General features: G+C 37.2%; 1 protein-coding gene across 2 annotated transcripts; it reads left to right on the top strand.

Annotated features, from left to right (window-relative positions):
- On the top strand, positions 1-3,483 carry cebpg (CCAAT enhancer binding protein gamma). 2 transcript variants are annotated; one of them, XM_056749691.1, is made up of 3 exons: positions 1-155; positions 1,180-1,402; positions 1,605-3,483. In XM_056749691.1, the coding sequence occupies exons 2-3, from the start codon at positions 1,286-1,288 to the stop codon at positions 1,983-1,985; spliced, it is 498 nt and encodes a 165-aa protein (XP_056605669.1). In that variant the 5' UTR covers positions 1-155; positions 1,180-1,285; the 3' UTR covers positions 1,986-3,483. The 2 variants fall into 2 exon arrangements, with proteins under 2 accessions (XP_056605669.1, XP_056605678.1); XM_056749700.1 differs by lacking the exon at positions 1-155 and adding an exon at positions 194-1,058.
- The last annotated feature ends 8,666 nt before the right edge of the window (positions 3,484-12,149 follow it).

Here is a 12,149-nt window from a genome sequence, read left to right as displayed (position 1 = left end):
TTCCCTACATGGTCAAAAGATTTCGCAATACTCCCAAGCGAGCGCCGCTTTACCAAATAATAACACCTCATCCTGCGCTTATTTCTCGTAAACAAAGTGGATATTATACTTTTTTTAACTCAAGTGATCGCGTGTAAGCCTCGAACGTCTTCAAGGTAAGTCGTCTGGGAGATTAGACACCTATTAGATTGTCGAATGTAGTATTTCTTACCTACGAAACGATGGTTTGCCTACCGAGTGGATCCTTTTTGCTCACCCCATTGCAAAAGAGCTCAGATCTGAGACCAGCGAGGTTCATTCCTCCTGGTTAAACTCGACCATGATCGACCGTAAACCGTTATATTTAATTTCAATAACGTTTTATGTAGAAAGCAGTCTGTTTGAGCTATCAGTAGATAATGTTGGACGCCTGACGTCATGGTCCGAAAGGTGTCAGCTAACGTTAAGTTAACGTTACTTAGCAAGCCTGCTAACTTGTAGTACGTTCGATCCACTGGCTAACGTTACATATTCACGTAGACGCATTTAAAGTATAATTTGTGTCCGCGTTCTGTTTTTACATTGTCTGCTGTACTGCTTTATTGTATTTTAAAGGCCCGCTTGCCATGTTGTTGTTGAGGCAGCTAACTGTGGTATTCCCCTTCATTCCTACATAGTTCCGTGTATGATGTAACCAGCCTGCCATGTCTCATAACAACACACGGCCGTCAGACAGATGTTCTCTAATAAACTTCGATTTGGTTAACAGTCACCTCGCTTTTCTGATGTTGGTTTAAAATGTTAACTTTACTCGCCTAAATTCTTCATGACTTTGGAGTTTCCCTTCTCCTGTGGTACAACGGAGCGGGCGGGAGGGCGAGCGATGATGCAACCGCGGGCAACACTTGAGCTCACTCATAGGAGAGAAAGAAATTTTGCCACATATGCACATTGACATGGCAGCACGGTCGGATAACAGCAACATAATTCTAACGGATGAGCACGGGTGATTGAGACGGCTTTTAGGTATTGCAGCATTTTGCTGAAACAATGCGTTTCTGCGATGACCATCTGCTCAGGTGTGGATTGTGGGGCATCAATATATGCAAAAATGTACCATCTTAGCAGGGAATCAGGGATGATGCTAATGTGTGTAAAGTTCTTCATCTGATTTCTTCTCTTTCTCCTGTCTGGCTTTAGGCACACATATTCTCCCTGTACGGTCAGCCCCGTCACACTATCCAGCTCTGGGAAGCCCGACAGCATATGTCGGTGTGGGTGAGAGATACAGTGGAAGTGGATCCAAATGAGCAAGCAGCTGCAGCGGAAGATAACCAACACAATTCAGAACGGTGTCAGTGTTATACAGAATCAGCCTCATAATAGTGCAGTGAACCCCACTAGCACAGCAGGACTGCAGCAGGTACACATATGAAAACGCTAATGTACTCATGTGAATTAATATTAACAAAGTATATCTTTATACATCCATGAAGAATCCACAATGTGTTTATAGATAAACATTCTTGAACATTAAGATCACTTTTGCAAAGTGCTGTACAATTGTAGTGTGCCATCCCTCTTCCTTATATTAACTATGTACGAAATTGTTGTATCTTTTGAAGGTTCCTCAGTTAGTCCCAGTGAGTCCCGCAGGTGGGGGAAAGGCCACACCACCCAGCAAGATGAAGAAGAACATGGCAGAGAAAGACAGTGAGGAATACCGCCAACGAAGAGAACGCAACAATTTGGCAGTAAAGAAAAGCCGCATGCGTAGCAAGCAGAAGGCACAGGACACCCAGCAACGTGTAAATGAGCTCAAGGAGGAGAATGAGAGACTGGAGGCCAAAATAAAATTGCTCAGCAAAGAACTGAGTGTGCTCAAAGACCTGTTTCTGGAGCATGCTCATAACCTCGCAGATAATGTGCAGCCCCCTGCTTCTGCTGGAGGCCCTGGAGACCTCTGCAACAACAACAATGGCAGTAACAACAACAGCAGCCAGTGAGGGGCTTTTGTTGGTGTGCAGTGTGCTATACTGTGGGTCATTGAGGCTCTTTAGGCGAAGCATTTTAATCGTATTGCGCTTTCATTTTCCCTTTTTCCCAGAATTTGCCTGCAATGTTAACTTATGTTTTCTCTTGTACACTTAAATTCGGTTTCTATTTCCAAATGTATTGTGTCTCATGCTGAGACTTATGACATCATTGCCATAGCAACTACAGAATGTCCAACCCACGCAATTTGATGTGCAAGAGATAACCACCTTTTATAGCCTATTCTATTTTAAAGCATGTTTCATTGTCTTGATACTTAGCAGTATCTTAGAGGAATGTGTTTGTCAGTGGAGAATGTTATTTCGTGGCCAACGTAGGTTACAAATATTGAAGATTGTAAAAGTTGATTTAACAATATTACAATATGTAAGATAAATATGTTTCATCAGTGCAAAGGAATTCACCAAAATTAAATTAAAAACTTCCCTAACAGATTTTTTTTTAGTAACTTACTATTTTCTTGGTTTTTTTCCCCCTGTCGGCTTGTCTTAAATTAAATTTGATTTGTTGACCAGATCTTATAAAAAAGCAAATATTATTTTGCATCCATAGAAACAGACTCCAGACAGACAAAAACATATTGCATCAGACTCCTGACAGTATCTGCATTAACAGTAGCCATTAAATCCCTACAGTTAAGCCTCCAATTCCGACAAGGGTGGAAGAGAATTTGAGAATGTTAGCTCTAGCCTGAAATTTAGGGTGTTGGTAGCTCAATTAAAACAAACTTATTTCATAACAGTTACTATTGTGTCTGTGTTAATACTATTGTGTCTGTGTCTTGATGGTGCAGATAAGATTTATAATGAGAACGGCCCTTTTGAAAATTAGCCATTAAATTGCAGTCAATTTGTTTATCTGACACATCATGGTTAAGATCAGTACGTGTGAAGTCTACATCCACAGCAGCAGGTGTTACTTTAGGTTAGTGGATCAGCTTGGTAATGTAGCCAAATGACTTTTGCCCTGATTGACTCTCATAGGGCTGTGCATTCTTGCAGTTGCTGTAGATAGACTTTTGTACCTCAGGCTATATCTAATAGCCTCACCAGACAGCCTTTTAGACCTGTATTCCTGTTTAAGAGAAAATTAAAGAGGGGTCTTTTTGGATGTCTGAAGCATCTTTAATTGTATTGTATATTTTCATTTTCTATATCCAATGTTTTAAACATTTAAAACAAGCATGAAAGGTAATGCATGATTAGCGCTATTTAAACAACTAAAACGTTATGCTTTAAATTAGTAAAACAAAGTTTTGTATTGTATCAGGCTGAGCTGAAATTAAGCTACTGTGATAAACTTCTTTAAAAAGAGACAAGTCAATATTTTAATTGAATATTTGATTGGCCTATTTTGCTTAAGTATGAGGGTTGCTGGGCAATCTTGCTTTTTTACATGATGTATATTGGGTTTTTTGTGCACTGTAAATTAAAATTGAATATAAAACACCTTCTTTGTGTCTACTAAATGTAAAGAGAGAATGGGCATGAAACCTAGATATTTATTTACCAGGTTTGCTTGCTTTGTCAGAACAAGAAAAAATTCATAACTGTAGCTATGAGACAAATTACCATTTAAGTAACTTATAAATACACATAAAAACATAGAGTTTGTTTATTTTGTGTTAAGATTTATTTCCAAATCGGAGATACAGATTTACTGCATTCAAGAAGCACTCTACATTTAAAAGAAAAAGTACTGTACTGGAAACTATATAACAAGTAGTAATTGTTATGTCCAGACTTTATTAATGTTCCTACAAAACATTTCACAACAATTCACAAACTTGTGATTTGGTTTGATGAGTTGAGATCTATTATGCAATGTCATAACCACATCAATCAAAACATTGTTAACATATTGAGAAAAATTGTCTGAGAAATGGATTATCTAAGCTCACTTAAAGCTGCAGTTTGTAAAAAATTTGCAGTAAAATATCCGTAAACCACTACGCTAATGTTATATGTTTTATTCAGCTGAGTACTAACAATATCTCAAATCTTTCCAACTACTTATAAATAGTGAGATAATCGCCATTTTTAAACAGTGACACGGGGCAGTGCAATCAACTGTCAACAGCGTCATATCCGCTTTCCCCTTTGTTACCACCTTTACTGTTGAGAAACCGCATGACAACAGTGTCGTGGACAATAGCAGAAGTAGTGTCTAGCGTCTAGAAAGCCACTAACTTGTTTGAAGGAGTCACTTATTTATGGACCACAATTATTATTTATGGATTGTCATATTTTCATAGTACATGCCCAACGTAAATTATTTTCCTAATATTGTATTCTGTATTTATTCACACTGTATATCTGCACTTGCTAATTGCACTTCTGGTTAGACCTAAACTACATTTCGTTACACTGTACCTGTATATGTGTAATGACAATAAAGTTGAATCTAATCTAATCTAATCTATTCGCAACAATTATAAAACTTTACCTCATCTGCTAACATGATTTCTAATTCCCGTCTGATCGATGGCCATCAGCGGAGAAGTTGAAAACAGCAGGTCCCATCATTCCACGCTTCTTAACAGCGTCATCAAGCTACGGCATATTTTACAAACTGCACCTTTAAGCCAGTATTTCATTATGTGCTCATTTCTTGCTCTTTTTATCTTATCCCCAAAGCTGTACAGACATGTATGGAGCAGAGCACAAACTCACTGGAACACTAAAACCCAAGAGCCACTATGTTAAAACACAGCATGAGCTTATATATATTGTAAGTATACTTTGAATTCAGAATACAGCAGATCGTTACAGATTTATATTCCTAAAGAATAACATGACTGGACCAACTCAAAGGCTTGAGTGACTTGTGAAGTATTTTCAGTTGAAGATCATCTTTTGCTATGACTTTAGAACTCGTCATAAGATCAGTATAAAATAAGTGACTTCTTAAACTGGTCTAGCCAGTTAAACAGAGTTTCTTTAAACAGTCTAAACAGTCAGGCGTAGCAAGAATAAAAATCCAAAGCAGAGGAAAAGGTGTAGATGTAGATTAAGGTATGATGGTATGATGTTCAGACTGACAGGGAGAATGTCGGTCATTTGGTACATGGACCCTGGACTGCTGGAGGGGCGTGCGTGTGCATACGTAACCTGTTCAGTGAGATAAGATGAATGACGCGTTCTGGAACACAGTTTCCCAGCACAGAGGAAGAACACTGAACACCAAGTACTACCTGGATGTCAAACCTCTCTGTTTTCTTTCCTCAATTAGTTTTCCACTATGTGTATTCTTAGAAGATAAAGACACAATGATAGACACTTTGTAAATTGTTTTCGAAGACCCAATAATTACTACAGAAAATTATATTTTCCATATATTTCAGGTCTTTAAATCTCACCGTCTTTCAAAATGTCAGAGGCCAACATAATATATTTGCTTTCGAGATGCTGATGCATTCTGTGACCTGATTCAAGTGGACAAGGCCATAGACATTGTGTGACTCCAGCTGGCAGAAGGCTAGAGACAAGAGATAATAAAATGCTGAATCAAAAAGTGTGGTAAATTTACATTTATAAAGATACTGTAAAAAGCTGTCACAGACAATTTTTCCTTAAGTTAATTTATAACTGAGTTGACTGACATCAGTCTTTTTGTCATTATCTTGATTGCAGATTATTGCAGAAATAGTGGAGAATCCCTCGTCTATACTACCACCAGGATATCAATACTAATACGTATTATTTTATATTAATATTATATTATTAAATAACAATAAAGTTTAATCTGAACACTAGTTTTATACTCTTAGTATTGTATAAATGTATAGGATAATGCAATGTAAGTCGCGTTGGATAAAAGCGTCTGCCAAATGCATTAATGTAAATCTGATGTCTAACGTCTAATACTGCATTACAGAACTTCAGCTAACTTTATATTACAGTTGGTGTAACTAAACGCAGCCTCGTTCACGACAACAATTTAGGTAAGAACATGACATATATATGATTTGTGGCAAAAAAATTACATGATTAATATATCTAGTGTTTACATGAGGTTACCTTTGATGAACAGTTCACTGCAAATAAGAGTGTTCATTGACGGCTGTCATTGTTTCCTATCACTGGCGACAGAGACACGTTTACAAAATTCACAATTTCATTCTTTTCGGGTTTACTTTCTCGGACGGTATTCTGTATGCATGCTTCAGGCCTGGCTCTTCAACAATTGGTTTTTATTACACAATTTTATTACACAACAATAACTATTCGTTATTTAAGCAGTGACATCCCTGTATTTATGTTAAACGACTTTTAACATGATGGAGACTTGTCATTGGCTGTCGTTTTTGAATAGTTAATTAGATGGATGTATGCATAGTTTGGATGGTATTTTGGAAATGTTTGCATAAGCCATTTAAAGATATAATGTTATGTTATGTTGAGTTCCGTTTTGGGTAATACTGTGTATAATAAGTAATATCCTAATGTATAACCCTGAAATGTTTTACATTTGTCAAAGAGTACATAACATGAGATCGAGAAAATTTCATGGAATGTGTGATGTTGCCGTGTTTGAAAGTTTGAAAGTGTTTAAATTGTTTACCTGAAGGTGAATGCATAAAAAAAGTTATCGGCATGGAAAAAGGGAGTCGACTCAGCATCACGCAAACGATTCGTCCCTAGTCCGATTCCCAAACCCCCGTGGATTTACGCTGCTAGGCCTGCCCGCGAAAACTTCTCTCTTCTCCCCCAAACACTGTAACTCGTAAACCTCATTCGCGATAGACCATTTACAGCAGATTAGACCATCTGACCAATCACATCAGACTAGGCTATCGGAAAGGAGGGGATTAGACAAATGAATCGCGGAACGAATCATTTGAGAGTCAAAAACTAAGGTAAGAATAACTGTCTTCTGAAAGTCTTACGAAATAATAGTGCTTTTATCGGAATCGGCCAATAGCTGTTTGTTAAAATCGATATCGTTATCGGCCCAAAAAAATCATGTCGGTGCATCTCTACTTTCTTTAACTGTGAATGCGCAGCTAAGGGAAAGAACTTGGAAAATACTGGGAGAGGGGCCTTGGAGTTGATGTAGAAATGGAGAACTATTTTTGCATATGCAGGTACTGCAGACACAAGAAGAGATATAAAAATGCAACTTCTTACCGTTTTCCCGCTGCATTTTTAATTACTAAAGAGACTTTGTACAGTGACGTCACTGCACGCGAGAAACCTGGCAAGTCTCAAACTTCCATGTAAACGCAGTCGCGTGTGTAGCCGGTTAATTAATATGCATGTTATCACGTCAAAACAGGTTTCTTTTTAAGCTGTTTTTTGATAGATATCCGTTTATTTTGTGCATGTAAACGCACTGTTGCTGGCATGCATGTGATTTCAAACGCAAGGTAAGCTGTCAGCGAAGCGCTCGCCCAAGCTGAAAAATGCGCTGTTGCTTTCACATTTCGATTGCCGAAACTGTTAGATAGAAACCAACTTTCAAATGCTTTCTCATGCAAAAATCAACCCCACTGAAAACATATATTCTTACCTATATTGGCATAGAAAGTATGTTGAAGATATACGTTACTTGGAATTTCGTAGATATGAGTAAATAAATTGATAATTAAATGATTCATTATTAATGAAACATTTTTTTAAATAACATTTTTGTTTTTATTTTGCAAGTGTGTCCCTTTAAAGTCCTTATTTGCACTATATCACAATGCAGCATTCTTATATCGCTTGGGTAAGAAATGTAAATACTATTAACCTGGTAATAAAAAATAAATCAGTCGAGTAGAGGCAGAGAGATTAAATATTGATTAAAAAACATGATTTAAAAGGGTTGATTCGCTGGACATACGTGTTTTTCTTTATCTTTGGTGGGTTATAAATTGCCCATGCATGTATTAGACACGTAAAATTGCAAAAATGTAAGTGTCGGAAAAAAAGATGTTTTTAATCTAGAAGCAAATGCTCACCCAGACCTGCTTGAAACGCCCAGTGTAACCACACGCAGGCGAATCTACGTCAGTTCGTAAAACGATTTGATTAAAACCGCCCAAATCTAAACGCAATTAAGGCAGCTTGATGTTCCGAATATGGTAAGAGGCGTTACATTGTCGTGTAGTATTCGACCAATCACTACGCACTAGTGAACTGGCCAATCATATCACACCTCGCTTTTCAGAGCGATGAGCTTTGTTAAATATTAGCGCGCGAACAAAGAGGAGATACAAACATGCACGGTATGTGGAAAACACAGCGTTTTTAACCTTAAATCGTGTAAACACATTGTATTACATCTAAAGCAAACAACAATATTCGTTTTAGTCGCGTCAAATGGCCCCTTTAAATAGGATTGAAACATGACACAAACACCGACCAGTAGGTGTCGCCGGGTTTTTACTAAATTAATGAGCCGATCATTCCACCGCTTTGTTCAAACAGCCTTATGTTGATGAAATAGTGCGTGGAACCTTCAACTGATGGCTTTTAGTGGACATTTTCGTTGGCAAAAACGACAAGGTAATGCGCAGGCATAACTACTTGCTGTTGTATAAAATAAATTTGACTTTGAGGGTCTTTTATATAATTTTGATCAAACTTGTGCCTCAAGCCTCTTCAAACATCTGGGGTTTATTCCAGAAAACTGGTTATGTGACATACTCCGGTAAATTGAAGGGTTTGTTAGCTGATAACCTCAACTTTCGGTTGCAAAAATAGAGATAACATTTCAGGAATGTAACTATAGCAACTTTCTCTCTGAAGATAACATGCTCCGGAGCAGGTTATGTTCCAGGGTTAGTTAATTTAAAGGAAATATTACAAAGCTTTCGGGGTTGTCTGCGCATGTGTGCACTATGATGAGCCTCAAGTAAAAGCCGTGGAAGCACAGATTACGTAAAATATATAATAATTTCAGGTTGGTGGAGAGTTCCTGCCTCAAGTGGAGGAGTTCAAGTATCTGGGGGTCTTGTTCACGAGTGAGGGACGGATGGAACGGGAGATTGACAGACGGATCGGTGCAGCTTCTGCAGTAATGCGGTCGCTGTTCCGGTCTGTCGTGGTGAAGAAGGAGCTGAGCCACAAGGCGAAGCTCTCGATTTACCGGTCAATCTACGTTCCTACTCTCACCTATGGTCATGAGCTGTGGGTCATGACCGAAAGGACAAGATCCCGGATACAGGCGGCCGAAATGAGCTTGCCCCCTGATGCCCCCTGGACGCCATCCCGGGAAGGTGTTCCGGGCATGTCCCACCAGGAGGAGACAACGGGGAAGACCTAGGACACGCTGGAGGGACTATATCTCCCGGCTGGCCTGGGAACGCCTCGGTGACCCCCGGAAGAGCTGGAGGAAGTGTCTCGGGAGAGGGAAGTCTGTGCATCCCTGCTTAGACTGCTGTCCCCGCGACCCGGCCCAGGATGAAGCGAAAGAAGATGGATGGATGGATGGATGGATATAATAATTTTACAGCAATAATACAATTACATTTCCAATCTCACCAATCGCCTTTTTTTATTTACTTTATTATTCAACTTTTTAAAATGAAATAATCTTTAAAAAAAATTATATAAGCTGTTATTTTTAAACTTTAGTATTTATATTAAATATTGAATATACTTTGAATTGTTTTTGAAAAAAATATATATATCTGTCCACGTATTGGGCAATATTTGATGCATTGAGTCAAAGACAGTTATGGCCTTAAGGTTAGAGAGACAGATTTAAAACTCAAAGGTTGCAAATTCGATCCCCAGGCTGGCAGTTTTCCAAGGCTTTGTTATGTGACCCCCAAATAGGATCACCATGGTATATTGTTCGCATATTTAAATTCTTAATATAATTTTAAAACTATTAACATAAAAAACTTAGACTGAAGGTTTTTCAATCTTCTTAAAAATGTCTTTCTGATCCTCAGCCTCCTCCTACAGTTTAATATTGAAAGGCCTTTCTCCAGATTACAATGAGTCTTTCAGGATAGGCCAATGTAGTAGTTTCTAGAATCATAAGAGTCTCCTTTGATATGACTACATTAGCAATGCCATGTCAGTTTTTAGAAATCCAAATAAAGCTAAATATTTTAAGGAACATACAGAGAAGGAACAAAAAAGAGGTTTAATACTGCCTTCAAAATTACCAATGTGATCAAATACATATACACAACACAATTTTGGTAAAATACCATGGTAAACGCGTTAAAATGACAGTTAAAAACAACTCAACAAATCTAGATAGCCATGATGAGTATATATTTTAAATCTTATAGTATAAAAATAGTGCATATATAGTGCAAATATATTTAATTAAATTATTAATTTATAGCGTTTATAGTTTTATAAACATATAACCTAATTAATTTAATTGTATGGTTTCTATCCCGCACTTTATACTCTGATGGATTAAATTCTTTATTTTCCTCAGAATTCTACAAACAATACCCCATAATGACAACGTGAAAGAAGTTTGTTTGCAATCTTTGCAAACGTATTAAAAATAAAAATGATAAAAGCACATGTACATAAGTTTTCACAGCCTTTGCCATGACACTCAAATTATAGGCTAAAGTCAAAGTGAACAGCTGTTCGTATTGTGAATTACAACACAAATATATCACATGTATTTTATTCCATTGCTTATGAGAAACAGCAAATTGAAGATATGCAAATATATAAATCACAGCCATAGTTTATTTTTACGCCTGTTGTCATAAACATGTAAGACGAGGGACAGAACATTACCTTAAGATGAACCTTTTGTGAGGGACCCCCTTCCAAAAATACATATCCATATATAATTATTTGGAAAGAAACATTTTAGATGTTATTAGATAAATAGTGAATGTGATATTACAGTATAAAGACAATATATTGTTTCCAAACTTAAAAATATTGCTAGAGGTATATAACAATGAAGATAATTTTTTTTTGTACTTTGTATTAATAGGGATAGTTCACCCAAAAATGAAAATTCTGTCATCATTTACTCATCCTTTTGTCATTTCAAACCTGTATATGACATCTTTAGAACGCAAAAAAAGAAAGTTGACAAACCAAACCACAACTGTACCAATTCACTTCTATTGTACACAAAACCAATTCAAGGCAAAGGGTGCCGTCGCTGTTTGATTTCACAACATTTTTGTGTGTTCTGCAAAAGAAAGAGTCATACTTGTTTGAATTATAAAATATTTTTTTATTTTTGGGTAATTATATTTGGGTATTCTTCAAGCACACAACACGTTTTTCACCTATTGGCAGATATTAATAGTTCATCTTTCATGGCTGATGTGGTGAATGCAAACAGTCCATGAGGATAAATACACATTACTTAATCTCACTTTCATGGAGTGCATAGGAGTTGAATCGAATTCATCATGGGAAAGAACAATGTTGAATTGAGCTTAGTCTAATTTAAACAGAACCTTTGATTAACATTAAATAAGGATGAACTAAATAGATGAGAAGGTTTCCTCGTAATGCGTTATACTGGTGCTCAAAAGATCTGCATTCATCCAAAAAAAAAACATTCTCTCGCTTTGTATATAACACAAACATGTTTGATAACCCATCTTTGGGTATCTGGTCATCTTTCATTGAAGTATTAATTCTCAAATGCCAAGTCCTGATAACCATTTTTATCATGTTTAAATAAAGAAGATTGTTTGGTAAATCCGCAGCCCTCGCAGCTTCATATAATGGGAGTCTATGGGGTCCGCAGTTCTGAGAGTTCCTTAAGCACATAATTCCAAAAAGTGGCTCCTGGTGACATGTTGACGTTTCGTGAAGTGACTCGCTTGATATTTTCATAAATTTGAACGTCATTTTTAATCATATTAGCCATACTGTACAGCCTCAACACTCCCTTTCTGCAGGTGGCGCTTAACGTACCAGATGCTGGTATGACATCCACCACCAAATACTACAAGAAGAAGATTGCGATTGAGTGCAGAGACTGCAGATTATGGCTAATAATGTTAATCGATTATTGTATGTAAACAACATGAATTGTGTCAATGGTATGATCACAACAGACGGGTGTTGTGCTAATTGTGTTTAGAGTTTTGATAATGAGACTACAGATTGGTGTTGGGGATGTAAGCAATTGAAAACAAGTGTAATAATCGTAAACTACCACACCACAAATACATG

Source organism: Triplophysa dalaica, chromosome 1, assembly GCF_015846415.1.
Source record: "Triplophysa dalaica isolate WHDGS20190420 chromosome 1, ASM1584641v1, whole genome shotgun sequence".
In the NCBI taxonomy this organism is placed as follows: Eukaryota; Metazoa; Chordata; class Actinopteri; order Cypriniformes; family Nemacheilidae; genus Triplophysa; species Triplophysa dalaica.
The sequence above is the reverse complement of the archived record's forward strand: the minus strand, read 5'-3'. Positions and strand labels throughout refer to the sequence as shown.